The sequence below is a fragment of the Oxyura jamaicensis genome, chromosome 10 (assembly GCF_011077185.1).
Source record: "Oxyura jamaicensis isolate SHBP4307 breed ruddy duck chromosome 10, BPBGC_Ojam_1.0, whole genome shotgun sequence".
In the NCBI taxonomy this organism is placed as follows: domain Eukaryota; kingdom Metazoa; phylum Chordata; class Aves; order Anseriformes; family Anatidae; genus Oxyura; species Oxyura jamaicensis.
The window spans coordinates 1,868,869-1,895,789 of record NC_048902.1 but is presented as its reverse complement, the minus strand read 5'-3'; the positions used below and the strand labels follow the sequence as shown (position 1 = coordinate 1,895,789).

The window sequence follows — 26,921 nt, the reverse complement described above, 5'->3', positions numbered from 1 at the left end:
GGCGGCGGCGAGCGGCGGGGCTGGGCGCGGAGCGGGGCGGCGGCGGCACCGCGGGCGGGGAGGTGGCACCGGGGGAGGTGGCACCGGGGGAGGTGGCACCGGAGCATCCCCGGCTGCCGGCCGCCCCGCCGGTCCCGAGCCGAGCGGGGCCGCCCGCGGTGCGCGGAGCCGGGCAGCGCAGCGCATCAGAGCCCCGCGGGTCGCGGCTGCTGAGGGGCAGCCGGCGGCCTTGTGCGGCTGCCCCTGCTGCAGGGCGGGCGTGGTTGCTGCCAGGGGCTCGCGTCCCTTATGAGAGCGATGACGGAGCGATGCAATAGATTAGGGAAAGAAGGCGTCCTTCTCCACGCCAGCCAGCTGCCCACCCGGCTCTTTTGTGTGCCAGAGCCGCTGCGGGCGCATCCCGCACGGCCCCGCCTGGCCAGCCACGGTGCGGGACCGTCGGGAGCCCCTCTGCTCATACACGGGGCTTGGCTCTGGTGGAAGCTTTGAGGGAATTTCTCTTGCCGGGGAAAAAAAAAAAAAAAAAAAAAAAAAAAGCAGTCGTTGAGCAATGGGAGACGTGGAGAGAAATCTGAGGAGCACAGCAATGGAACATAAATGAAAACTGGTCAGATGCGTGTGACTACCCGATGATTAGGAATAATAAACTTAGGAGAAAACACTGCAACATCATTAGGGATGAAACAAATTCAGAAAGGTAACAATGTCAAATATCAATTAAAAATAATTGGAAGCAAGGTATTGTGCTACCATGAATGATGCACTGCGTACATCCCTACTTTTGAAAACGTTTGGCAGAGGGAGTCCGGTGAGGCACTGGGTTGCGTGTTTGAAATAAGTAGGTGCAGTCTTGTCAATTCCCCATCGTACGCAAGCTTCTCTTTGGCTGAGTATTCCCAGAAATTGCCCTTGAACTCCCTCTGTTCTGCCCTGGAGGTAGGAACGTGTAATGGGAAAGAAACAACCTGGGACCAACTGGCCTTAATACCGCCTCCGCTAAGTCCTTGCAAGGGATATACCGTTATTTGGAAAATAAACTCAAATTCAGGGATGTTTAGAGCTTGTATGTGTGTATTGCTAGTCTGACGACATGATCATCTTTTCGGTATTATTCTGCGCCCATTTGCTAGCTAACAGACTGCCTTTGCTGTGGTGCTGTATGCAGTGCAGCTCCTAACTGAACTTGCACATAATACATAGGTATTTAAATGTTTGCCATTAAAGTGGAAAAGGAGTAAGGTTATGTGAGTCATTTAGTGACTCTGCTGACCTAAGTCCCACAGGTATCTTTTCTCCCATTCATCTAGCCTGGCTGGATTTGTCTGAACTTAGCCAATAGCTTCTCTCATCTTGATGATCTAAGTAGTTTTGTTCAAAATGGTGCACTTTGCTCTTTTGTTGCATAACTTCTATTCCCTTCCCAAACTATTATTGTTTATTTCCACTGTTTTACAACTCCTGGCAAGCAATCTTTGTGCATTCTGGCTGTTATTGATCAGCTCTAGTTTTTTGAAGCTTTCGTAGTTTTCTTCCTTATCGAATCTCATAGTTTGATGTTTTCCTGTGTCTGGGGATCCTTTTGACCGAGGCTGTGGTAGCTCTGCAGGGTTTTGCATTAAGAGGCAGCGTCCTTTAGCCACGTGTTCCTGCACATGTCAGGTTCGTAGCAGGGTGAAGGCATACTTTCTATCTATGGAACGTAACATGCAGGTGTAGCAGTGGTTTCTGTTTAACAGTGGGATTTGGTCATCATTATTGATGCTACAAAAATCTGTAAACTTACTTTTAAAATCCTTCTTTGTTAAGATTATTTCAAGGAACAGCTGGGTCTGAAGGTCCAGCTGCTGCTCTAAAATAGGAGCGTCTGAGAAGCGAACTGATAGAAACATAGCAGCCTATTTGCTATCAGTTGTCAGCACAGGTGGAACAATACTTCTCTTAGTATTAGCCAGCATCCTTTTTTCCTGCTGATGTTCCCAACATGTGAAAACAAACAGTAGTGTTGTCTTTTCCAGGACTGGTCTGATCTGTTTTATTCTAAAAATAGAAAGTGTTTTTCCAGGTATGTTTCCTTCTGTTTGTTTCAGCCATCAGGACGTGCACACCATAGATGGTTGCCATTATTGGTTTACAGCTAGAAGGCAAAAAAATAATAATAATAATAAAAAATAGTTACTAGGTCTCTGCACACAGTAAGAGCTAAAAACAGCTTAGGAAGGATGCAAGAAGAGTTTTTTTAGAAATGATCTAACAGTGATCATTATCAATGATCTGTCCCGTGATCAGTAGTGTGTGCTCTTAACCCAGCCTTTGGTTCTCTCTGTGACTCTTTCACCTGGCATGTATCATTCACTTAAAGATCCACGTCCAGGAACGAGACTGTCCATGGAAGAAGGGACAGGTAGCCAAAGGAAATGGTGCCCTATGCGTGATACCTGGAAGACTGTTCAATTCTTTGTCATTCTGCAGACTTTCCATTTGACCTCCAACAAGGCATTTTTTTCCTCTGACAGGGCAGTGAAATGGAGAGATTTTTGTGTGGTTGATGGTGTTTCAGGTGTCACAAGAGCTGGTTCCAGAGAAACGTGTTCAGTCAGTGAGGATACCAGAAGCTGGCCTTTGGCATCTCCTTGATGCCTTTTCACACGTTGGGGGTAATTCCTGCCCCAGCGTGTGCTTTGCTCTGCATTCACGGTAGATGTGCTGACAACAAGAATGACAATTCTTCGCACAGCACAAACTGGGGAGACCGAGCTGGATGCAGACACTTCTGTCTAAACATCCCAGCTGTTCATATAATGTGCATGATCCAGGACTGATTCATCCGTGTTCGTCTGGGGACCGCAGAGCCACGGGCTGCTGTGTCACAGGGCTGGGAACATCTGTGCTCCGAGGAGGTACAACCGCTGATTCCAGGGTAAATCGGCACCTTCTCTGGCAGGATCAGACCTGCAGAGTCTGGAAGGTATTGAAAGAGGTAAAAACAGCATCCGTGCCCCACAGGAGAAAATGAGGCTGCTTCCTTGCTGTTGCTGTCACATAGAACAGACCGGCATCCCTCCTGGCAGTAATACAATGATACTAAATCTGATCCCTGGGACCAGCACTCAGCAGCCACTTGGACAGCTCAGCAGCAAGGTGTTTCTGGTCACATCAGAGCTGAAGCTCACAGATGACACATTTTGGGTGGAGCTGCCATCTCACAGTCCATTTCATCTGCATAAAAAGACTTTGCTCTCCAGGATTTTCAGGCTAGTGCTTTACACCACCCTTAGTTTCAGACAGTAACTATTTTATGTTTTTAATTTTAGAAAAACTAACTAATATTGTTATGATTTTATATATATATATATATATATATATAAAGTTGTGTAAAAACAATGAGGGGTAGTTAAAATGAAATACAGATATCCAGTGAAAGCTTTCCAGACTGTGTTTTAGGAAGTAATTCCATTAAGTAATTGAATTTACTTTTTCCTGGGGCTCCATTCTAGTCAAACAGCTGCTGGATATAATGTCTGGTGAAGGGAAGAGTTGAGGACTCAGTTCTGCCTTTTGTTTGAATGCTGCTGGGGGTAGCCATCAGTCAGCCCAGGCAGTGATGCAGCCTCAGTGCACCACTGTGCACGGATTCCCTGAATGACCTCTCAAGTTCTAAAGATGCAAGAAACCTCCGTTCCAGCTCTGCAGTTACCAGTCGCAATGAGCAGAAACAGAAGATGATGGCTTCATTATTTTATCACTAAAGCTTCCCCCCTGTAAGACCGCGGTGGAGAACCTCAGAGGAGGAGACGGGACGACACGCAGACAGGTCCCCTCTGTTCTGTCCTGTTTCTCACACTAACACAGCACTGGAGTGCCTGAGCACCACACTCAAGTGCTGTAAGCCATCTCACCGGTATCTGGAGAGATTACGGTTGTCCTGTCTTCCTGTAGGCAGGAACTGAGTGATTTAAAGTTTGCTGTATTTTTGTAAGACTTGCTTGTGGTCTATGGACTATCATATGGTCAATGCCTAATTAGTCGTTATAAGTTTTTTATATGGAAACAATTCTCGTGGTTATGATCTAAAATATAACGTCATCCAAAAACAGGTGATAAACTCATCAGCCAGTGTAAAGAAAACTAGTTGCTTCCCAGGACTTTCTTGTTTTGAACGGTTATGAATAGTATCACTAATGTTATTTTAGAAACAATTAGAAATTACTGATTACATAACTTCATTCTGCATTGAAGTAGGAGAAGCATTCGTGTTTCATCTTTCTTTTATCACCAGTGAAAAACCTCTCGCGTTATCTGAATCAAAGGGACTGCATCCCTTTATATCTTCTGTAAATAACCATACTGTCACATGGATAAGGTTGCAATCTACATGATGGTTATTTTCTTATAAAGGGCATGATCAAACTCCAATTAAAGCAAACTGATGTCTCATGTTATATTTGAACAGGAGTTGTCAATCCCTCAGTAAAGAAGCTAAGTGCAACATAAACTACAGAGAGGCCTAAGCATAACCACGGTTCAGAACAGCTCATCCAATTATGGAATGGAGTTTTTGATCACTGAATGATCATTCTAAAGGTTCAGGCCTAGTCTAGTATTAGGACAACATAATTGTTAATTATTTACCAGTCTCTTTGTGGGACTAAACCAGTTGCTAGGAACAGAATGTGAACTAGCCCTAGATTAGCCCTGGGGAGAAAAAGCATTTGCATAAAGTGACATTTTCTGCCAAACAGGTTTTAAACAAACAAATGAAAATGTAAGGAGATAATTTGCCAAAGATAAAACCAGGAACCACACATCATTTTTTAGATGAAATACACCCTTGCTAACGCACTACTAGCGTTTGGTGGTAATTTTAGTAATCAAATGGGTATCTAATCAGCTTGCATGTTTATCTAGTAGTAAATCAGGATAAAAGGAAAATAATGCCTTATGGACCAGAATTTGCAAACCTAGAAACTGTACTGGTAGATACTGATTCTAACTTAGGGAAGCAAACAAACAAACCAACAAAACTCTTTTGTAGTCTTGGGTTAGACTTGGAAAATTTTTAGTGCTTGCTTTGAACTTGATGTCTGATGGTGAAATGTGCACCACCTCGGCTGGTGAGCTCAGCCATCTGCCTGGATTTCCAGGTGGGTGAGATTTTTTTCTGCAATAAATGAAGTTAAGGGTATTTCTAAAAAACTGTGGTCAGGAACAGAAGTCAGCTACTGAACAACAGTGCAGAGAAACCCACTTCATGTGACGTTTGTTTTAAATATCAAAGGATTTTTCAGGATTTTTTGCTGAAGTTTGACAAATGGTGGCTAACTGGTCTGGGAATAGAAGAGGTTTGGCAATGCAATCACTTCCCCAGGGCAGCCCTGACCTCAGTGCTGTCTGTTCCCCCTGCCAGCCCCGGAGACACCTTCTTGAAGAGCCCAGTTCTACAAATGCTTTAGCAGTTTGTCTTTTGTGATCCACCAAGTGATCAGGGATGGAACAAATTAGAAAAGGTGACTGAAAATGCACAGCTCAGTGCTTCTTATGTTGAGTTCTTCAGAAGTTTTTTTTGGGGAGGGGGAAAGAAAAATTGGGTGGATTCTAGAAGACCAAATCCTTTTCTGTGGTTCTCTTCTCCATTTTCTACCTCCATGAGTTTATTTCATCTCTCTAGTACCTCTTATTTACATCAGGACCTGTAGCTAATACCATTTTCACCATACACACAAAAAATTCAGTCTCACAATGTTTCGCTGTATATCACTGCCATACTTCTGTGCTATGCTGGACCTAATGCACCCTTTCTAGCTCTTCTGAGATTTTGGAATTGCCTAGTTCTAAACCAGAATGAAATGTCGTACCACAAACCATAATCTCCAAGTATGCATCTCCCTTTCTTGCTTTTCACATTTACATAAAAAATAAACATTAGTTCTATGTCAACAGAGCACTTCTCAAAATACATATATTTTTAAGTTTCAGCTTTCAGCAGCCTCACCTTATTTTTCATAGCAGTTCCTGGACAGCAGAGAGATCATCTGCCTGGCACTGGATTAAGGTACGTTGTGGTGAGCACTCCATTGCGTGGCTGGTACAGAACAATTGCATGAGTTCCACCGAACATCTGCTTGTGTTGCACAAACACTGCTCTTAATCATAATGGCCCTAATCCTATTCATTTGGTCCATTATCAGTTTAACCTAGGATTTATTCCACCTGTTTCTTACTTTTGTGCTCATCTACTTGAGATGAAAGAAAGTGAAGGATTTTTCCACATTTACAGATTAGTTTCAGAGATATTTTTCAAAACAGAACTATCCCTCACTCTGGATATGGAGGTAGTTCAAAATAGATCATGCATCAGGACTTCCTTTCTAAGTAACAGTTGCCATGATTTGCAAAATTAAGAAGAAAAAAAAATCTTAAATTTGATTTAAAAATATATTTTTTTCTATAACAATGAAAATAACTCTATTGGATTATTTCCCATCTAGCACATCTTTTTTTACTTAGTAAGTGCACATTGCCGTGTAACTTTATTCTTAGCTTATACACACTACCAGAAACTAGGAATTCACATCATCTTTATCACAGCATTCTCATCCCTGTGGGACCTCTGAGATATGTTTTTCTAAGTATATAGCCTGTGTTTTAGAAAGTATGAGTCTTTCTAGCTTCTGGTACACAGAACATCATGTAGCTGAGGTCATGCTCACTCTTCTCAAGGCATCCAAGCAAATGAGTGTGGGACCACTCCGACATCTGACATTAACTTAGCAGAGGACTGATTCTGTCTCAAAAAGAAATAGCAGTATCAGCAGTAGGAAATTATGGCAGTACTATGGCATCAGCAGAAACTACAGCCTAGCTACTCTAGAAAACCCTTTCAATAGCATGGGAAGATTATAACAAAAACTACTTACGGAGCATAACAAGGTAAAGAGGAGTTATAGCACAGCAGGTGACTACATGCTGCGATAATGATCATATGCAGGCTGAGTAATGACACCTTTTTTGTCTTTGAAAACATATTTTGAATTCTCACAATGGTAGCCAAAGGTAAAAAAAACTGCCCCAAATTAAACAGAAATATGTATTTCTTTCCTTAGAAGGAATCAAAGGCAAAAATACAGCAATGGAGTCTTTGAAGCTCACTGTGAAGAGTCTGTGCTCCACAGAGATTTAAAAGTAGCACACAATTAGCAGAAGTGCTGCTACTTCATTTTGTGCTATCCTGAGTCAGCATCGACATCACCTGTTGGGCATCTAGCAGCATGCTTTGCAGTGTGACAGAGGGTCCTTGAGCCCCTGGTATACCATTGTTCAGTATTGAAACTAAATGGAAAAAGCAAACAGAATTGGTGCTCCTCTATTTCATGCTCTCTGTATTCACTCTTAACAGTCTTACCGATGGCCCTCATTCTGCTTCCCTCAGTGTCCCTAGTGCAGGGCCACATTCATCAGCACATTGCCTCTGCAACTAGGTTGAACATCTCCTCTCTGTGGGACACCTGATCTGCTTTTGCATACACAAAATAACAGTGGCTAGGAGTTGTTGGTTGCTTATAATTGCTTCTTTCAGTTTGGAGTATGTTTATGTCATACAGTAACCATAACAAAAGAAGCCCAGTGGATATAATCTGTAAAAAGTAAACTGTGTGCGCACACTCACAAAAGTCAAAGCATGCTAAGGAGCAGCACAGACAGCATATGGCCCTGTTTACATACAAAAAATTAACGGTAGGGAATCAAATTAGGAAGGCAGAGATAGCATCGTCACATTAGAGTGCGATTTCCAGGGTATGTCAACTCAAGACTTCAGCATTTCCTTTCCAGACTGATTGATGGTGATTTGTTAGATTTATCTCGTTCCCTTGGTTTCTGATAAAGTGATGGTGGTGAAGGGTTGACAGGGAGCGTGAAGGCCGCACAGAGATGGCTGGCATTTCAGCAGCGCTGCCAGCGGCCTCTAGCGCAAGAGGCAAGCTCCAGAAAAGCTTTGTACCTGCAGGGACTGGGGACAAAGAACCTCCCTAAGTGGTGTCTTTTGCTTTTGTTCAGTCACTGAAGAATTAGATTCAGTTGTGAAAGAGAAAATACCGCAGGAATTTCTGTCACAAACATACGCTTGGAAGAAAGCCATGAATTCGAACTCTTCCATGCGGCACTGACACTAAGAAGGGTTATCCAGTGCAGTGCTTCGTGCCGGGAGAGAAGGCAGACTGCCACACCTAGTGTCAGGGCTGACGCTGCTCTTTGGGCAACCTTGCTGCACATGGCCACACATCTTCTCTCCCTAATGATTAAAAGGAAACAGTTATGGCATTGAGAACCATCACGTGTTGAAAAGCATCTCCTGACATGGTTCCCTTAAGCACTTAAAGAGTTCACAAAGAAGTAAGAAATGAATCCTACTCTGCAGTAAATAGCCATTAGCGTCTGGATTCAATTTCGCAAACATTTTCACAGAATCCATTCCATACAAGGTCTAGTTGATGCCGGAAAAGCTTTTCATAGCTAATTTCCTCGATTTGCCTTAGCAACGCCCTAGAGCCTGGGGAGAGCTGCTGGTACCGGGCATCCTCGGCTTGGCCACGGGCAGCTCGGTGTGCTCCTGCTCTCCCATGTAATGAGCCAACCTCGGGATTACATTTCTGTCTTTACCAGGGATGTGATTAAACTGCAATAAAATAAACATTTAAACCATTAAGCAGAGTTTTAAGGAGCTCTAATCCCCTCAAAGAAACTTTTCAGCCCCGTTAATGACTGCTAGCTGAAATGCTGTGTGTTTGACGAGTTTATCCACAGACACTTTGAGAAGGTGCCTGATGTTTTAGTACAGAAATGCTGCATCTGAATTTGTTTTTACAGTTTAAAGAAATATACTGCTCACTCTTAATTAAAATACCTTCAATTTTTGGCAAGTAGTTTTGATAACAAGTTGGAATAATTGAACGCATGTAGAACTAGTGTTCTCATTTAGCAGCAAGCACGTAAAAATAGCTCTTTTCACTGTTTTCTTTTTTTTTTTTTTCCCAAAAATATAGCTTACTTATCACATATCATAGAATTTTGATAATGTAAGATTTTTTCTCAACTACTGTTACTGTGCAAAACATTATATGCTGACTGACTTCCAGAAGAAACTCACAATTTAAAGAACTGTTGAATTCTACCATGACGTTTGGAATGGCCTGACAATAGTGGCATGCTGTGAAAACAGAGATAATAAGTAGAGCAGTAATAAGGAAAAAATGAAGACTCTATAGGGAAAATAATGCTTTTGCCTGGAATATCATGTTTGGGTGTTTCAAGGGAAGGCTCATTATACCTTGCGGTATTCATATAATTCCAAATTTTTCAAACCTGTAATTCTATGAGTTATTCTCTTCCTTTTCTATAGGCTGCTGTTTTCTAGTCTTACGATAAATAAGATAATGATATATGCTACAATATTCAGTATTTTAATAGTGAATCTGTAAGTAAATGCAACATTTTTATTTGGATTTTGAATAAAAGGAAAACCAAAGATCAGGCTTCCAGCTCATATGAAGAGTGACAGAACCTGCATGGATTTTGTTAGCTTATGACAACTGAGGGAGGACCTGGCCAAAGGAAATTCTGGTTGATAGATAAGCCGTATGTGTGTGCCAGTTGGCTGGTTTCCATATCAATCATATCTTTGAAATTTGTGCCTGCAAAAACTAAGCTGTAAAACTGTGCAGCAAACTGTATGTAATTCGGAGAGCTCTGGTGCCGGGGTGGGGAACTGGGCAGACTTGGGAGGGCCTGGATCACATTTAAACTCTGCAGCTGATGCTGTGCCTGGTTATGCATTAATTCTCTTTCACTCCATCCACATGCAGCAGATTCTAGCTCTAAAATTGATTCTGGAGAGGAAAAAAAAAAAAAAAAAAAGACTAAAAACAGAGTTCTTCGTCATATGACAAAAGACATGACAATGACTAACTGTTGTGCTCATGTGAATGACAAGTGATCCTTTGAGCTCTGAGTAGCATATCCCCGCTGCAAGGCCTGTTTTGATGAGGAGCACCACCACTCGTAGCCACAGTTTCTGAAACAGCACTGCAAACCACCATAGTCTAAAGCTGCTTAGGTAGCCAAAATCTACCAGAAAGCCAGCCAAGATGATGTGGGTAAGCTTTTAGCCTGCAGCAAAGCTGGAGTAAGATTGGATACCTCAGGCATAACATTTGGCAGAGCTGTTTTCTGTGACTGTTTTCTGTGACTCTGCCTCTTTCCTTTGATGCTTTTCATGCCGTTAGCCAAAAGAACAAGTAGATACTGCTATTTCTAAGAAATAAAATAAAGCAGATTTATCTCAGTGGAAAAGGATAAGCTTCAGTTTTTTTCTTACGTAGGTCTCAAAGCTTCTGTTTGCCACTGCACACATGAAGCTCCCGAGCAAACCGTGCCATCCCTTCCCACCCCTCGGATACTGCTGCACAGCCCAGCACATCCCCACACTCCCTCAGCAGAGCCAGAACATCGTGCTGCTTTGTTTTCGTTAATAAAGTGTAAATGTGGCTCTCAGCATGCGGGCTCTTTAGGACTGTGTCTGCTAACTGGAGATATTCATAATGCTTTATTGTTAACAGTGAGTGAAACCGCAAGAAGCTCCGTACTCCTGCATGGTTGAAATCCTGAGAAGCGTCAGCTGAGCAGTGCAGCAGGAGCCATGTCTCTGCCTTTCCGAAAAGAGCTGGAGAAATACAAGAATATCAATGAAGACGAAATACTCAGCAAACTCTCGGAGGATGAACTGAAACAGCTAGAGCATGTTCTTGATGACCTTGATCCTGAGGTTAGTAGTGGGGGTCAGAGGGCTCCCAGTGCAGAAGCTGTTCGTTACGAATGCCACACACCGCAGCATTTGATTTGTGTATAGGAGGGGCTTTTTGTGTTATTTATGTTATGGGGGGGCTGCGTTCTCTAAAGGATGAGCAGCTCAGCTAGGGACATTTTGGTTTCATTTCTGCTGTGATGTGCTACTTGCTTTTGTACGAGTCACCATGCTTTCTCTATCCCTTGTCAGTTTAGACACAAGCTTGTCTGCAGTCTAAATCTTTAATCATGTTTGTACACTGCAGCATGCTGAGAAGCTTTTTATGGCTGCTATTTCTGAGCACAGAGCAACAAACAAACAAACATAATGTGTGCTTGTGCTTGTGAAGATCAAATCTTTTGAACTTCAGAAATCTGTTGCCTATGTCATTCATCACAGATATATTTAGCTGAAGAGAATATATTTGGGCATGATTAAGGAAAATAAGATTCAGCTACACAACTCATTTTCTAGAGAACAAGGATAATTTGGGTATTTGAAAGCACTGTCACAAAGAGCTTGAAGATCCCTGTCCACAGAACCACTTGGTCCTACAGTAACAAAGTTACAGTCACAGATCTTCTTGTTGGAAATTTGACTGTACCTACCCCAAAAACTTCCAAACTGGTGTAGGAGTTTGAAAATTGGCAAGATAAAACCCACTCACTCTGGTGACAAAAAAATCTGGAAAAAAAACAACAGACTTATAGCCTGTAGATTTATAGCACATATTTACCTGGAAATTTAAGGGTGGGCGTTATTGTTCTGTCTTTCCATGCTGCCCACGTCCCGCACTACTACCGCTTCTACAGTGCATTTTCTGGTGCTTTCAAGTATGTGGCATCTCAAAAAGTGCCACATTCATTTGTGGCCAAGCTGCATCCGTGCTGTAAATTTGTAGCACTCCAGGCATGTTTGTGAATGCACAGATGAAATGCCTGATGTCCTGAGCTCACTGGATGTGCTCTGAATTTGCTGGCTGTTTGCCATGATCAGACTTCCTATGTGTGGTCCGGCCTACGTATGCACTGCAAAGTCCATGTAACGGTATCCCTTCCTGGGGTTTCCTGGACAGAAATGTGCAAGCATTATGCATCTACCTGTGTTGCGGGAGGCAGATGCAAGCACGTGGTCACACAGCTACGTGTTTAAAGTGGGACTTGATCTGCTTGCTTCCTGCATATTCTACATAGCTGACATCCACATCATCCACCAATCACTTTCTGTGCGTTCCATTCATTTTTGAAGTCCAAGGGACATCTGCATTAGCATGAAAGGAATTTTTGAAAAAAACGAGAGAGAGAGAGAAATGGTAGGAAAAACAAGCAAATGAGGGGAAGAAAATGTAGAGAAAGCTGAGTCTATTTACCTGGCCTGTAAACTCTGTGGTTGCAGTATGCATAACAGAAAGGGCTATGGTCTTGCTCTGTTCTTTGGTGTTATGACTGTAGGTATAGTTTTTGTGAAAATATTAAGAGGTGTTACTAACGAGAAGCCTGGAAGAGCCCCTGGTTTTGATGGCTACATTTAGGTTCTATGTGTTATTGCTGCCGCCAAGGAGCGTTATGTGAAGTAACATGCAAAGACGGGTTCCACTAGGAAAAAAAAACACTGAAATTTAATTTGGAAGACTTTATGAAATTGCCTCATCTCCTTTCCATCCCTTCTTCTCTTCCAAACACCTTCACAGAACGCCTTGCTTCCAGCCGGATTTCGGCAGAAGGACCAGACCACTAAATCCGCCACAGGCCCCTTCGACAGAGAACGCCTGCTTTCATACTTGGAGAAGCAAGCACTTGAGCACAAGGACAGGGAAGACTTCGTGCCATTTACAGGGGAGAAGAAAGGTAGGGCCCACTTTTGTGTCGGGGTTGTGTTACGACCCACACAAGCGCTCAGGGCCTTCTGCCCAGCCCTCCCGTCCAGCCAGCCAGGCAGGAGGCCGTGGCGGTGCGGGCAAGGCTCGCAAGCCGCGCACGGTGCTGTTGTTGGGTGAGACGAAGTGGTGCCTTTGTCAGTAGCGTGGTGGCCTGCCCTGCTGCTCTGCGGTTCCAGCCACAGGGTTAGGTCAGGCTGCTGTGGATGTGGGAGCCCACGGCTGCCTGGGTGCAGGCAGCGGGGAGGGGCAGCACGGGTGGCCTCACGCCTTCGTGGGGACTGCTCCCCTCAAAAGGGTGCTGTGCTGGGGGAGCTGGTTAGCAGGAAGAGTACCAGATGCCGTTCTAATAAGTATTGCCTGCCATTACTGTAAGCAATAGCTCAGGGAATGCACTCACAAAAAAAAAAAAAAAAAAAAAAAAAAAAAAAAAAAAAAAAAAAAAAGGATTTTTCCACTTGTTTACTAGCACATCTGGTAATACTATTCATGCAGCCAGTTCCTCTGTTTCCCCTTGCCCTACAGCTACAGGAGGAAAGAGAAAAACAGGAAAACTTTATTCTAATCACCCAAATGTTGGTAAGATAACCTTAGGGCAAGAACAATCATACTTTTAAGCAAGCAGTGTTCCTATAGCACCATTTCCTCATCTACGTACAGTGGATAAAAACGCCTGCCTCGGGCCACTCCTTCATTCCAGAAGGACCTGATGCCTGCGTCCATTTCTGGCCATCTGATTATCTGCCCATTGTTTCAGTGGGACCTGCTGAAAGAAAAGCAGGTATTTCAAGAAAGTCAAGTGCAACATTTTTTACTTCCTATGTCATTATTGAAGTTATAAAATGTCATTTGCAGGGCAAGAGTTGTTGTTACTATCCTTACATTGTGCATTCATTCTTTGGAAGAATGGGTTTAGACGAAGGAGACAGTTTCCAGCTAGATCTGTTGGCTGCTTTATTTTATCCTGCAGCATATTCATTTACCTCAATTTTTCTCCACTGTAACTTGAGCTCAATCCTATTCATAGGGTTGATTCTGAGCCCTACAGAAATACAGGAACATTGCCGTGTTCCTGCAGGTAGCAGAAGGGATCAAGCACACGCTGTACAGAAAGGATAATGGTTTATTGTGGTGTGGATTTGTTACCAATTGTTTCCCTTTCCCAGTCTCCTATGCACCATTATGTTAGAGCAGCACAAGTTACTGCTTGCAGGCCTCTGTGTATTTGTGCCGACACCTCCAGTTAGGTCTCACCTTACTGATATGTACTGACTTTGCCATTTTGCACTGTAGTCATGTCTGCAATCTCCAAACATAAACACACAGAACAACAGTGGTGCGCAGAATCGTGTATACCCAGGGGACTGGCACTGCAGCTGTGTGAAGCTAATCCTGGTGTCATCCATCACAGTACTATTCTGCGGGCTGGCCTGTTTATTCTACTTGAGTTTTCTTCTGATGAGGCTAAACCAGCATTTTTCCTATGGTTCCTATGCTTCCAGATGTCCAATATATGACACTATATGCTAATTTTTAAGAATTAATAGTAGTTTTTCAAAGCTGAGTAATTATTCCAGGATAAATTGTTTATATTTTGAAAATATGTAAGAATATGTAAATATAAGAAACTACAGAAGAGTATCTCTTGGGGAAAGGCTTATTCTTCACCTTATGCATGTTGTTGGGCTCTAAAGTTTATTTACAGTTTGGCAAATATTTATATAATTATGTTACATACATGCTTGTTAAATGATTTCTTATGTTATAGCAACACTATAATGTAGCCATACTGTAAATAGTCACAAATTCATTTTATGATAATTGTGATAGTTAAAAATTAAGTCCTGGCACAGCTCCAAAGTGCAACCAGTTGTCTATAATTAGATGTGGGAGGTGCCAATGCCAATGTGCCATTTGGCATTATTGACCACCTGAGAATATTTGCTTGTCGGTAGGATTAGGAGATGTCAGGTGTTGTTTAAGCTTTTGTCACTGTTTCATACTTTGATGTTTGTCTTCCAGTGGGAAAGTATTTATTTTTCCAAATTTAGGAAGCGAGATGTTTCTACCAAATGTTAAGTGACATTTCTACCAGTTCCTATGTTTATCATGCAAAGCTGATACTGACTTGGAAATTCCATGATGAGCTGAAAAGAAGGTGGCATATAAATTTTCCTCCTTCCAGAACTGTCTTTGTATCATCATCATTTTTTTCTAGTGTCTCTGTTTCTTGTTTTCTGTTGTTAATGTTTTATTGGAGAATTCTTGACCAAAAAGCAATACCAAGCAGCAGCTGAAGGACAAAAATCAGTGGGTCTCTATATGCTCGACACAACCATAAGGTTTTGATTGTGCTAGAAAACAAGCCAAAACAAATTCCAGAGCTAAGGGGGATATTCAGCGTGGTTGGAGCACAGGAAGCGTTAAATACGAGCTCAAGGTGGGGGGCTGGTCGCACAGGGAATTGCCTTGGTTTTGATTGTAATCATGGTTTTGAGAGATTGGAAATGCTCGGCAAAAACAACCAAACGTATGGCATGCATTAGAGTTTTGGCCCTCTGCCATATTTCAGCTTGTTCACTTACTACATTAATTGCTGTACAAAAAGAAGGTTTAAAGCCTGTATGGGATGGCTCTCAAATTTCACTGAAAACCCAAGTTTTGTGCTGAACCTGGGCCAGAGTATTCACAGCCTGGCAGGAGCACACCCAAAGCGGCCACTGAGCAATTCCTCCAGAGCGCTGAGCCCCGCAGCTCTGTGACACAGGTCAGGGTGGGTACTTGGTTTGAATGTCCCTGCTGGGAGTGCTCGCTCCCGTGAGCGGTATGCAAACGATTGGGTGGCCTTCAGAAACCCTTGTGCCATTAATCAGCTGTTAATCAGCCATTCCCACAAACGGGGTTCATTATTAATGAGCAATGGAGGGATAGGGAGTTAGGGCTGATAATTGTAGCCATAGTGACTCTAAGAGTTTATTTTATGTACTTTTGGACTAGTTCCTACTTAAGATAGATGCTCCAGAAATCCTGATGTAGAAACCAATGAGGTTGTTCAGCCTGACCCACTGCAGTTAAGACACAAGGCTGGAACAGCCGCCCATCGAACAGATCACTGTGAAGCCTTTTCAGAGTGGTCCAGGAATAAAAGGTGGAAAGAGGAAGGGCTAGTGCTGGCTAATTTCTCAGGCAAAAAATGTTAAAGAGCAATGTCAGTGCTACATGGTTATAACAGAAGGAGATGAGAATGAGACTGTGTTCACAGCGGAGAGAAGGTCTGGGAGGAGGAAATGATAATTTTATGTCCTAGGATCAAAATTACCACTTTAGACCTGTCCCCAGTTTTCTCACAGCCTTCTTGTGATTGTCCTCAAATTTTCCTGTCTGTCCAATTCCAGAAGGGAAAACAATCCTCCATTCTTCACTTGTCTTCTCTGTTGTGATGGGCCAGAAGCTTTCTCTTACTGAATGTGTGTGCAGCTGCTCTCAGTTAGAATCCGAGGACTACTGTAATACAGGCATATACTATTAGCCACACTTCTGCTTCTGCTTTGTTGCAGTGGTTCTCTTACTACATGATGCTAATGAAATGCATAATTGAAAAAAGTTCTACTGTGAAAAATTATTAGATATGAAAAGTTGGCCATGCCCTTTTAAATTGCTGTAAGGATTGCTGTTTCAGTTCTTCACCACTGTCTGTTTCCTGCAAGGTCTTCCACTCCTTGCCAAACCATTTCAGTTTGGATCTGATCCAGTTCTCATCAAAGGTACGGAAAAGCTCCAGTGGATTGGGCTATTATTATTTGTGGCTGGAAAGGGAAAGGGAAAACGCTTGTATGTGATTAAATGCTAACATTTTCAGTCAACCGATAAAAGGGAAAAGGAAGAAAATGATGATTGAACCAGAGAACCTTTCGGGCAAACCCAAAGAGTTGCTCTGGCAGAGATCATCTATCTTGTGTGTTGTGCTGTGCCCAGCACAGTATCAATACTTAGCACTAGTGATAATGAGAGTCGTTTTCAGAAGGTCAAAGTATTAGAACAGACGCTAATGAGTTCCTGTTCCAGTTTCTGTACCAGACTCTACATAGAAACGTTAGGGTTTAGTTAGAGACATGGTATCTTTTTTTATTTTTATTTTTATTTTTATTTTTATTTTTATTTTTATTTTTATTTTTGATTGACAAAGGCAGCCTTTTCACCCCAAAGCTGAAACGGTTTGTTTAAGTTTTGCCACCTTCTTCCTGTTCTTCAAGGCTTAAATTTAGAACTGGTGTTCATCTCCTAAAGCATGAAAAGTGCTGCTGTTGCTGACAGTAATGCCTGTAGCCCATGTCTTTCACTGCTTGCTTTTGTAAGACCTTGTTTTAGTTGCTCATGACTTTGCCAAACTTGCACAGTTTACACTGAAATTTCCCATGCTGAGAGTCTGCCTCAGGCTGAATTTTTGGAAAGTGTCAGCAAAAAGGACTCAGCTGTTTCCAAGAACAAGATTAGGACAAAACACATTGTTTTAGCCATCTTGAGTAAATTTTTCCAGCTGTTTTTTATGAGCTACAGTGCCTCCATGCTTTGAAGACAGGACCTGAAATGTATGCTCTTTACAATCTCTAGGGAAATATACTTGAATTTGGAAACTTAGAGATACTGTACTTGTACCTCCAGTTTGTTCCCGTAGTCTCCAGATTCCTCCTGCAGTGAGCATTAGTCATGTCCTCGGAGCTGCCTCCATGTGCAGACAGCACATATGACAACAGAGCAGCACCAGAGACCTGGCGTGGTCGGCTCGGGGTTGCGTGGGCAGTGCTGTGTGCTCTTCACAGCTGGTCATCTGAGAGGCTGCTGTCACACCACAGCCAAGGCAGGGAGACTCTCGTTCTGACAGTGCTTTGCAAAGGAGCTGTACAGGAGGAGAAAGAGTAAGTGGCCAGCAGGGAGTTTGGTGCAGAGTGGTGGAGGGACTGTCTTTGAGAGGAGCTGTATGAATATGCTCAGGGTGAGGGACAAAAGAGAGCAGAGAGGAACAGGAGCTTTGCCCAGGTTTCAAGATTCTTTGATGCCTCTGAGAACCTGAAACCCAGCAACAGAGCTTGACTGTTCCTCCTCTGCTGCTACTCCACATCAGCCATGAAAGCCTGCTGCTGCTGTCAGTGACCCAGTGAATCCTGGTGGTAATCCAGAGGGCGGCCAGAGGAGTAGCAGGAGCCTAACTGCTGTGGTGATCCCTGTGGGAGTCTGATGAAACTCTGGGCTCCCTTCTGTCTTAAAGATGATAGGTTGGCTCATCTTTATTTGAATTTGAGGAAGTCTAATTTTCAGATGAATTCTTCAAAGGGCGTAATAAAGGTGGCAGAATCACAGCACGCTGCTCAAGGTTAGGGATGCTGGGGCAATTTAACATCACTCTGTGTGTACGCACAATAGATTTAACAACTTTGGAAAGCTAAACTTTGCAACCTTCCTGTTCCATTATCCTGATGTTTAAGGCATAGAATATGCAGTCAGTAATCCAAGAGTAACAGCACAGCAGCAATTATGATACTGCATTTTAATTACTACCGGCTTTCAGCTTCACACTTATTTGAACTTGGCCTGCTTTGTTCTTCCTAATAGAAATACAGTCTTGGTAAGTATTAATTTAGCTCTGTTTTCATTGAATATTTTTAAGGAAGAATTTAAGTAAACCTCAAAAGAAAAGAATAGTTCAAAATGGAAAAAGTGAATGGGGTGTCTGTGACTTACGCAAGGCAGATTTCCACGATCATTGAATTTCACTTCTAAGGTGAGTGCTCTGACCCTACAGTTACAGCATTCTGTAACTGAGAATAAACAGGCACTCTCTGTAGTCAGTGGTTCACTGAACAGTAACAAGTAATCAGTGTAACCACACATTTTCTTGAAAGTGCAATAATCTGAGTTCTGGTTTATAGGAAAAGAAAGTAATTATTTTACAATTATGGCAGAAAAAGCATTTGTATTATAAAATCAAACAACTATTGTTTGTAAAACTGATAGAAAGGACATTTTTACAGCTAGTAAAAATGAACTAACTTCCCATTGCTATGCACTTTGTTGAGTCATTTGGGCTCGTACAAAGTAGGAATAAATACTAAATACTTAGTGAATAAAAATGGTGGCAATTTATATTTATTCATAAAAGTCTAATGACATAAGAAGCACAGCATGGAGAAGACACACCAGAAAGATTTTTCCACATGCTGTAAACTCCAAGTGAAGTTGAAAGCCTCAAGTTTTATTTTAGTGAACACACTAGTAAAATGCTACCAACTATGCTACTCAATTTCCCATTTTTCGCCTGAAGTAACAGTATGCAAATAGATGTATTTCAACAAAATACACCTGAAGTAGTTCCCTGCGCAATTAATACCTTTTTCTCTAGATATGCTTACATCTCTAAGCACATATATTGTTATAGCTAACAATAATAGTTAACTATTGTAACAACATGTAGTTAACTATTACTGTATAAGGAGATGGAGTAGGGAACTGTCTTGTTTCCTTGCTTTCCTTTGACATTGCTTTAAAGGAGGCATTTGTGTAATGCAGGAAATCACAGCTTCCTCAAACCAAATGGCAAAATCTCGGGGTTTATGACTGTAATGACTGTACCCAGAGTACTTTTTTTTTTTTTTTTCTCCCAGGAAATTTGTTTTCCTTTCATCTTCTAAGTGTCCCTGAATTTCATTCAGTCCTTTTTATGGAATCCTTCTTTCTGGTTTTCAATTGACTTTTTTTTTTTTTTTTTCCCTGAACCTCTTTTGAGTAAGACACAAGCCATATCCTATTTCAGTTTGAATAGAAGTTTTGCAGTGTGTGAAAAAGAATAGTTCTGCTGTTACACTGAGCCAGTACAAATCTCTGCTTACTACACTCACAGTCACAAAGTCATCTTGCATTATAATAAGCCACCTCAGTTGTCATCCAGGTCACCACAGACAGCTATCTCTGTTTGACTGAAGGAAGGGGAGAATTCCATCGATTTACATTTAAAATTTCAGGTTGAAAAAAAATCACCTTTGATTCCAGATCTTTTGGGTTAAATGCATGTGTAAAAATAAAATGAAATTGAAATGCTTACAAGTTCATTTTTACCAGAATGGAAATTTGTTTTGCTGTTAAATACAAAAATGTGTAATTTTGTACATAAGTATGGTTATCTTGATGTTGTTAACATTGAAGAAGGTTGGGTATGACACATATAGATGTAACTTCTGTTGCTATGTTTGTGTCACTGCTTTGGTAGAAAGATAAGCTATTACTACTAAGACTTAGCATGGGACGTTTACATATCCTGGAGGCAAACGTAACACATTCTAACCAAACTCAGTATAACTAAATTCTAAAATTCAACGTGAATAGAAAGAGTGATATAAACAGCACAGTAAAAGAGCATCCTTTCTTCATAAATCTGATTTTAAAAATATAAAACTTCACTATTCCTCCAAGGCTTCAACATATTTAAAAATAATACATTTAAAATCTAAGCTGGACCACTGAAACAAGCAAGCCATGATCCATATTGCTGTTAGTGAATTCCACAATGGCACTATAAAATGAATTTACAACGTATGGATGAGGGACCAGGAGGACCTCCTGGTTATTTGAACTCTGTCCTTAAAATAACGAAGGAAAACTTGTTGACAACCATACATAAAGACAGGCGCACAGTTTTGCTGCTGGTGGAAAGGTAATGAATTCCTAAAAATATGCTAAATGTATAATAAGCTCTTCTAACCTGTTAGGCTGCAGAATCTCTTCACAGCGGGCTAATGCAAAAGAATGTTCTTGTCTAGATAGCAGAAGAAAATAATATTTTTATAAAGCCATTGGATGCCAGAAAGGCCTACATATATTAAAGATATATATTATCATCTTTGACATGACCTTGCCCCTTGAAATATTTCATATAACCAGTAATAGAATATTTTTTCTAAAACATTTGCCAAGAATGTTTTAAATGAAACTATCACTGAGAGCCATATACACATTTAAAAAGATTTGGGCTGCCATCCAAGAATTACATATGCCTGTAACAAATGCTTAAAAATTGTATTCCTATATATGTGAACTTCATGGAAAAAGTATGAGCCTGCACTGGTTTCCATTACCCCTGGATTTCCTTCTACACAAGACACTTGGCCTACCCACTCCAAAGTTCACAGAGAAGGCCCCACTGAAATACATAGTACGTCCAGTTTACCCAAGGCCTTAGGTCCTGTGTCCACTTAACGTATTATTTAGCCTCCTCTTATCTCACAGTTTGAGATTGTGAAATGGAAGTGTCCCGCAGTCCTGTCACCAAGTACAGCCATGAGAAGATGCCTCTTAGCAGCTGCTTGAAAGGAGCTCCGGGATCAAGTAGAATCAGGGAGCAAGACAACCCAAAGACGTTTGGCAGTCTTGGGCAGCCTGGGATGGGTGCTATGAGGACACTGATGCTAAAGTACAGATTTCTGTCAGCATTTGTTAGCAGTCTTGCTGGGCTTTGGGGCTCTGAAGAACTGCTGGCGGCCTGAGATGGTTCACACCGCTGTGGCTCCGTGGAGTATAGCTGTTAGGGGATAATGTTATCGGTCGGGATAAAGATAAGTAGGATGCCCTCAAGATCTTAAATGAGCTACTGATTACTGACAGCTCCTGGGGAACCGCCAGTTATCTAAAAGGAAAGCATTTTGCAGCTAGTACCCCTCACTATTGATTTACTCAGATATTCTGATTAATTTTGGTCTTGTAGCTTCCAACATAGTCATGTTTTTTTTTTCCTGCTGCGTTATCCTAACCAGTCATGTTTGCATCAGCTAACTCCTGGTCAGTGGTGTCTGAAAACTGCCACCCAACACGTCAGATGAAGTAGCAGTACAGAGCAAGTCTTAAATCGTAGCACCTGTACTGTTGTGAAATCTGGAGAGCATGACTAAGCCGTCTTCTCAGAGGGAGAGTACTTCTCACCCAAGTTTGCCACTTGACTTTTTTGTTGCCGCTGGGATGGCTGCCTCTGATTCATATCTCCTAGCGCATGGTGAAAGTGGAAAGGATTCTTACCCTTGGCCTTCCAAGGCTTTCATCTCCTTGAAGCCTCTTGTTAAAGTGCTTGCTTAAAAAAAATCACATGAAAAATGAATCATAAGACAATACTACTTTGTCTTTCTGCATAACCTTTTGTCCAGTTTTGAACTCTGAAATTACTTAGCCTTGGTACAAATACCTCTAGAACAAATGAGTCAAATTCCGCATCAGTAAACCTTGTCAGCTTCAGAAATTTCCTACCTATTCAGTGACGTCATTGACAGTACAGAAATTGCTGTAGACAAATTTGTATGAAAGAGATAGACAAATTATCTAAATAGTCATGATACTTTGGACCATAATGGGAAAAAACATTAAAGTCACGTAAGGATGGCAGTGTTGAAAAAAGAGGCAAAAAGTCTGTAACTGAACAGTAAATGCAGTTCTGGTATTTTGTACAGGTAACAAAATTAATACTGCCGAGACCATGAAAATTAACCTATTTGAGAGGCATTTCAAAAAGCCACAAGATGTGCTTCTAGCATTACATCCAGAATGTACAAAGCTGCACAAACAAGACAGTTTAAAGTAGACAGTGGGCCAAAGCCACCTGCATCCAAAGGCCATCACAGCTTCATTCCAATGGGATTATACAGTCTGCATGAGAAGTAGTAGGCAGGGACAACGTGAGGGAACTACTCAGCACTGGACAACAGAAAATAGGAATTCACAGACCTGTCAGAGCACGTGGCATCAGCTAACATATTACTGACTGTTTGGGCTTTTTCTCCCGCTACGTGGCGAAAAACCCCAGTGCCACTGGTGACTGAAGTGCAGCCCTAAATTTAATCTCAAGGCCCTCACTCCATGCCGTTGCAGCATCTCAGCTTTGATATTAGCTCTGGCAACGGGCTAAGGGAGTAGTTTGACTTTGTGTGTTGTTCCTGGATTTACCCTACAGTTTCTCCATTTCAGCAGAAGGACCGATGATCTGTCTTTGGGCAATGTCACAGGGAAATTCCTGCTACCACCACAGCAGCAGCACCCCAGGAGAGATGAAGCACAGCAAACCAATAGGTCAGGGAACAAGTAGCTCTCGAGGAACACGAGGTTCGGTTCAGTTCTTTCCGGCCTGCACAGATGATCAGGAGAAGGCTACGTGTGCGAATGATCATCGGGAGGCAGAGAGGGGAAATGCCAATGGGGAGGCTGAGCATTAAACTGCATCACCTGAAGAGATTAGGTTTGCAGAGCTTTCAGCCTCCTGCATGGAATTTGTAAACTGAAAGGTTCTTGCAGGGGGATGGTTTTAGTTGCCTCTGGTGCCTTGTTTAAATCTCAGGACGAGATATCTACAAGCTTTTTTGTAGACCTGATTCTACCATATATAAGCCCACAGGAACTTCAGAAAAACCCCTGTCGCTGCTCCTGGGAATTTATCTTAGGAAACGTGCTTCCATAGTAACAATCACCAGCACAGATCACAAGTCTGCACCTTTTATTTTTAGACTCTTATTATTAAGATCCTCGTGTTGAGGATAGCATCGAGTAAGAAACAGGAAAACATGCCCTTGATATTTTTCTAAGCAGTTCCATTGTCACAAACCTATTCCCCTCACTGCCAGGAGGCAGACGGGTTGTTACAATAACTCCTTACTCACTCTGGCTATTTTATTTTCTTAGGAAAAATATTTATCCCTAAAGAAAAGCCCATAGAAACTCGTACAGAAGAGAAAGTGACCCTGGATCCGGAACTAGAAGAAGCCCTGGCCAGCGCCTCAGACACCGAGCTCTATGACCTTGCAGGTTAGATAATGCACACGTGTGAGCCCCCACAGGTCCGGTCCTTCCCCACCACACGTCCCACCAGGAGTGTCCCATGGTCCCGTGCCAGGTACCTGCAGTGTCACCCACAGATGGGTACTGCCCCTGAGCACTTCGGGCATGACTCAGTACCTGTGGCATTTCTCAGACCTCTCTCATCTGTTTCTAATTGGTGTGGCTGGCAAGGAGAGAAAACAAGGCAGCAAAGGTGCTCTGGGGAAGGGAAGGGTCAACAGGGGGCAGGCAGCAGGCTGGGGCGTTTGCCGTGTGGGAGCCCACTGATGTTAGTGCATGCTGACGTGCATGCTCTGTGCTTTGGGGCTCTAATCCATACAAACACTTCGGTGGGGGAGTTTCAACTCTGTTGACATTTTTCTGTTTTTCTTTAGGAAATCTAAATGAAATATTGCAATGTATCCCATTAATCTGAATCTGGGTTGGATCAACAGTAAACTCAAAACTCTTGTAACTACTCCATTGTCCCATTAAAGGAAACGATCTTGCCATTACCTTCTGTAATTCTTGGCTACACCAGACATTTCCGGATGCATTAGCCTTGTCTCTGACTGAAATGTGGTGTGTCGCAGGAATCACAGGGTTACAATGCAGCTGGCACCTCGCACAAAGTCTGAAGTTCAGGGCATCAGGTTCCATGTGCTGCTGAGCTCTGGCTGGGAGCCAGCCATTCAGCACTGAGTTTGTAGGTATCAAAGTCTAATGAAAACCAGGAACACACCTACTGCCCAGAGTTTCAAAACCAGTCTGTAGCAACAACTGTCAGTGCTTACAGAACAAAGAATACTGTTCATAAGAAAAACATGACAATAAAAGTAAAAATCTGCATTAAGTTAATAACTCATGTATGATCCTGTAGCAAAAAGTCCAAGCAGACAATTTATGGTAGAAATCAACTTATGGGAGAAATACCAGCAAACACAGCACAATTTATTCTCTGACACTGGGGAAGTTCATTTGCACAGAACACAACTTTGTCTGAAGCTTCTTTTATGGAGTTTTGGTTTCTTTTGTCATTTCTCTCACAGCAGCTTATATCCTTACTATTTATTTCAAAGTGCTGGAATATATTCTTCCCAAGTGTGTTAGCATCTATGAGCTTCTGTAAGAACCCCCAGCACGAACACCAATTTATTAAGCTAACCACATGCAAGGCCAGAATCTTCCCCGATGTGCCAAACAATACAACGAGGAGCAATAAGAAACTCAGGCTGTACATTGCTGAAAAACATCATTAGCGGTGTTAGCAGTGAAGCAAGCTACCCAGAGAGATTGTGGGATTTCCATCACTGGATGCTTTCAGGATCCAGCTAGACAAAGCCACGGCTGACCTGGTTAATGTTGGCAGCACTCCTGCTTGCGGCGGAAGCTGGACAAGGTGACCCCCGCAGCTCCTTTCAGCTGGCATTTCCCTGACCTGCATACTACCCGCAAGCACTAGGCAGAGTTCAAGTTTTATACGGGGTTTCTTTATCTGGGGAACAGATACTTGCCTGCAATCTTTGTTCCTGCCAATTAACATTGTATCCCGTTCTGCTATTTACACATTTATAGCTGTTCTTGGAGTGCACAACATGGTCAACAACCCTAAATTTGATGAAGGAGGAGCCCGCAGTAAAGATGGAAAAGAAATTGTGAGAAGTAAGCAAACATTTATTTTGTGAGCTATACATCATCTTTTAGACACCTGTAGGTTGGGTGTATTGGTTTAATTAAGTGTAATGCAACTTGGCTTTACTTTGACCTAACTAATCATGAGGGGGAGTTCTTTATAGGAAATACAATCTTAGAATTTATCTTCTGTAATGACAGCAGTACTATGCAGGGAAATAATTCCGAAGGAGCTTTGTTTTGCTGGGGAGCAAAATCTGGCTCTGCAGAGGTGTTTGAAAGGATGGGAGTATTTAAGACGTATTTTTATTCCACTTCATTTTAGGCAGCAGGCAGAAAATAGTGAGCTGTAGGTATGAGATGGCCAGAGAACAGGTCACGCTGTCTCACTCTGAGTACGCACATTTACACAAGTGAAGAACAACTGCTAACCACTGGGCCCGAACCTGGCAGTCACATCTCTGGCCACAATCATCGCATCTCGCTGCAGCCAGTGGGACAAACTGCAGGGAGGTGTTCCTGCCCTGGCTGCTCTCTCAGATCTACTTCTCCCTCCTATTAATTCTGTGCAGCCTTTTTAACCATCATCTGTTATGTGCCTCCTTCGGTACGGGAAATCCCCCCCCAGCAGAAAGAATTGTAGTTATTAAATCCAGAAATGTGTACAACTAAATAAAGCAGACCTTGGTGTATCAGACCTTAGCTCAACAACTGGCGGGGGTGAGGGGGCGGTCTGCACTCCAAGTTTTGCTTGTCATAGGCTTAGGAGCTGCCAAGCCCTGATCCAGGGCTCCTCAGGCTCTGGGATACCAAGTAGGGTAACTTTGCTTTTGAGACAAAATTGTGGAATGCCCTTTACTGAGGAAATGGTACTCAAAAGTGTTTTCTTCTTGCAAGGCCATGAGAACAGCAGCTGTCTTGCTGCATACATTACTAATCCACATAGATTTCAAATTATTTTAGTTGCGCAGAGTCACAATGTCAGCTATGTGAGTCAGCTAAACTATGCTCCAAGCGCAGCCTTAACAGCCAGAAAATGGCCCCACCACATCACTTTATTCTGTGGTCCAAAAGCAATGCCTCCCTTGGCCAAGTGACACACCACAGGACAAGACGGAGACGCAGCTCAGAAGTGGCCCACCAACGTGGCAAAACTGCGCCATGATTAAAGAACCAAGATAAAACTCATGGGAAGCAACAAGAAGCAGAAAATGAAGAGTACTGCTGATTGTAGGCTGAGAGTAGTGTGCTGCCTAGCCTGAGGATGGGGGCAGGTCTGTCCCCAGCTCCCAGCTGGGGGTCACTACCAAACCCACTCCGCTGGTTTTTCTTTACTTCCCTGCCTTGAACCCAAGGTACAACGAACTCCCTAAGTGTGTTGTACCGGTAGTTTTTGACTTCCTAATCCCTAGGGAGGCTGGAGTGTTAGTCAGGCATATGCAAGGTCTCTCAGGAAACTGATAAAAATAAATAAAAATGAGTTAAAAGGGAGTGAAGTGAAAACCAGCTCAAGGTTTGTGTATGACTTCATCTCTACTAAATTCTAAAAAAATCTGGTTTTGTTTTGGCCCATTTATAGGATGAACTTTGCACTGAACAGAAATGCACAGTTCATTGATCTGTCTGTGACAAAATGAAAGGGTTCAAATGGACTTGTGGCCAGTGACAGATTGCCTTCTTGCCTCTAGAGGCTTGGGTGGTCAGCATGTATAAATTAATCCCCACAGCTATACG

The 26,921-nt window shown here is 42.5% G+C and overlaps 1 protein-coding gene across 3 annotated transcripts in view; it reads left to right on the top strand.

Moving 5' to 3' along the window:
* The first annotated feature begins 2 nt into the window (after positions 1 to 2).
* Positions 3 to 26,921, top strand: part of TMOD2 (tropomodulin 2) — a 34,562-nt gene continuing 7,643 nt past the window's right edge. The window contains exons 1-5 of one of the 3 annotated variants that reach the window (XM_035335666.1): positions 3 to 55; positions 10,610 to 10,816; positions 12,528 to 12,684; positions 23,421 to 23,543; positions 25,131 to 25,217. In XM_035335666.1, coding sequence (XP_035191557.1) covers positions 10,691 to 10,816; positions 12,528 to 12,684; positions 23,421 to 23,543; positions 25,131 to 25,217 — 493 coding nt within the window. In that variant the 5' untranslated portion in view covers positions 3 to 55; positions 10,610 to 10,690. Of the gene's footprint in view, positions 56 to 385; positions 630 to 10,283; positions 10,817 to 12,527; positions 12,685 to 23,420; positions 23,544 to 25,130; positions 25,218 to 26,921 lie in introns of those variants that run through there. The other 2 variants (XM_035335667.1, XM_035335663.1) reach the window with 2 other exon arrangements.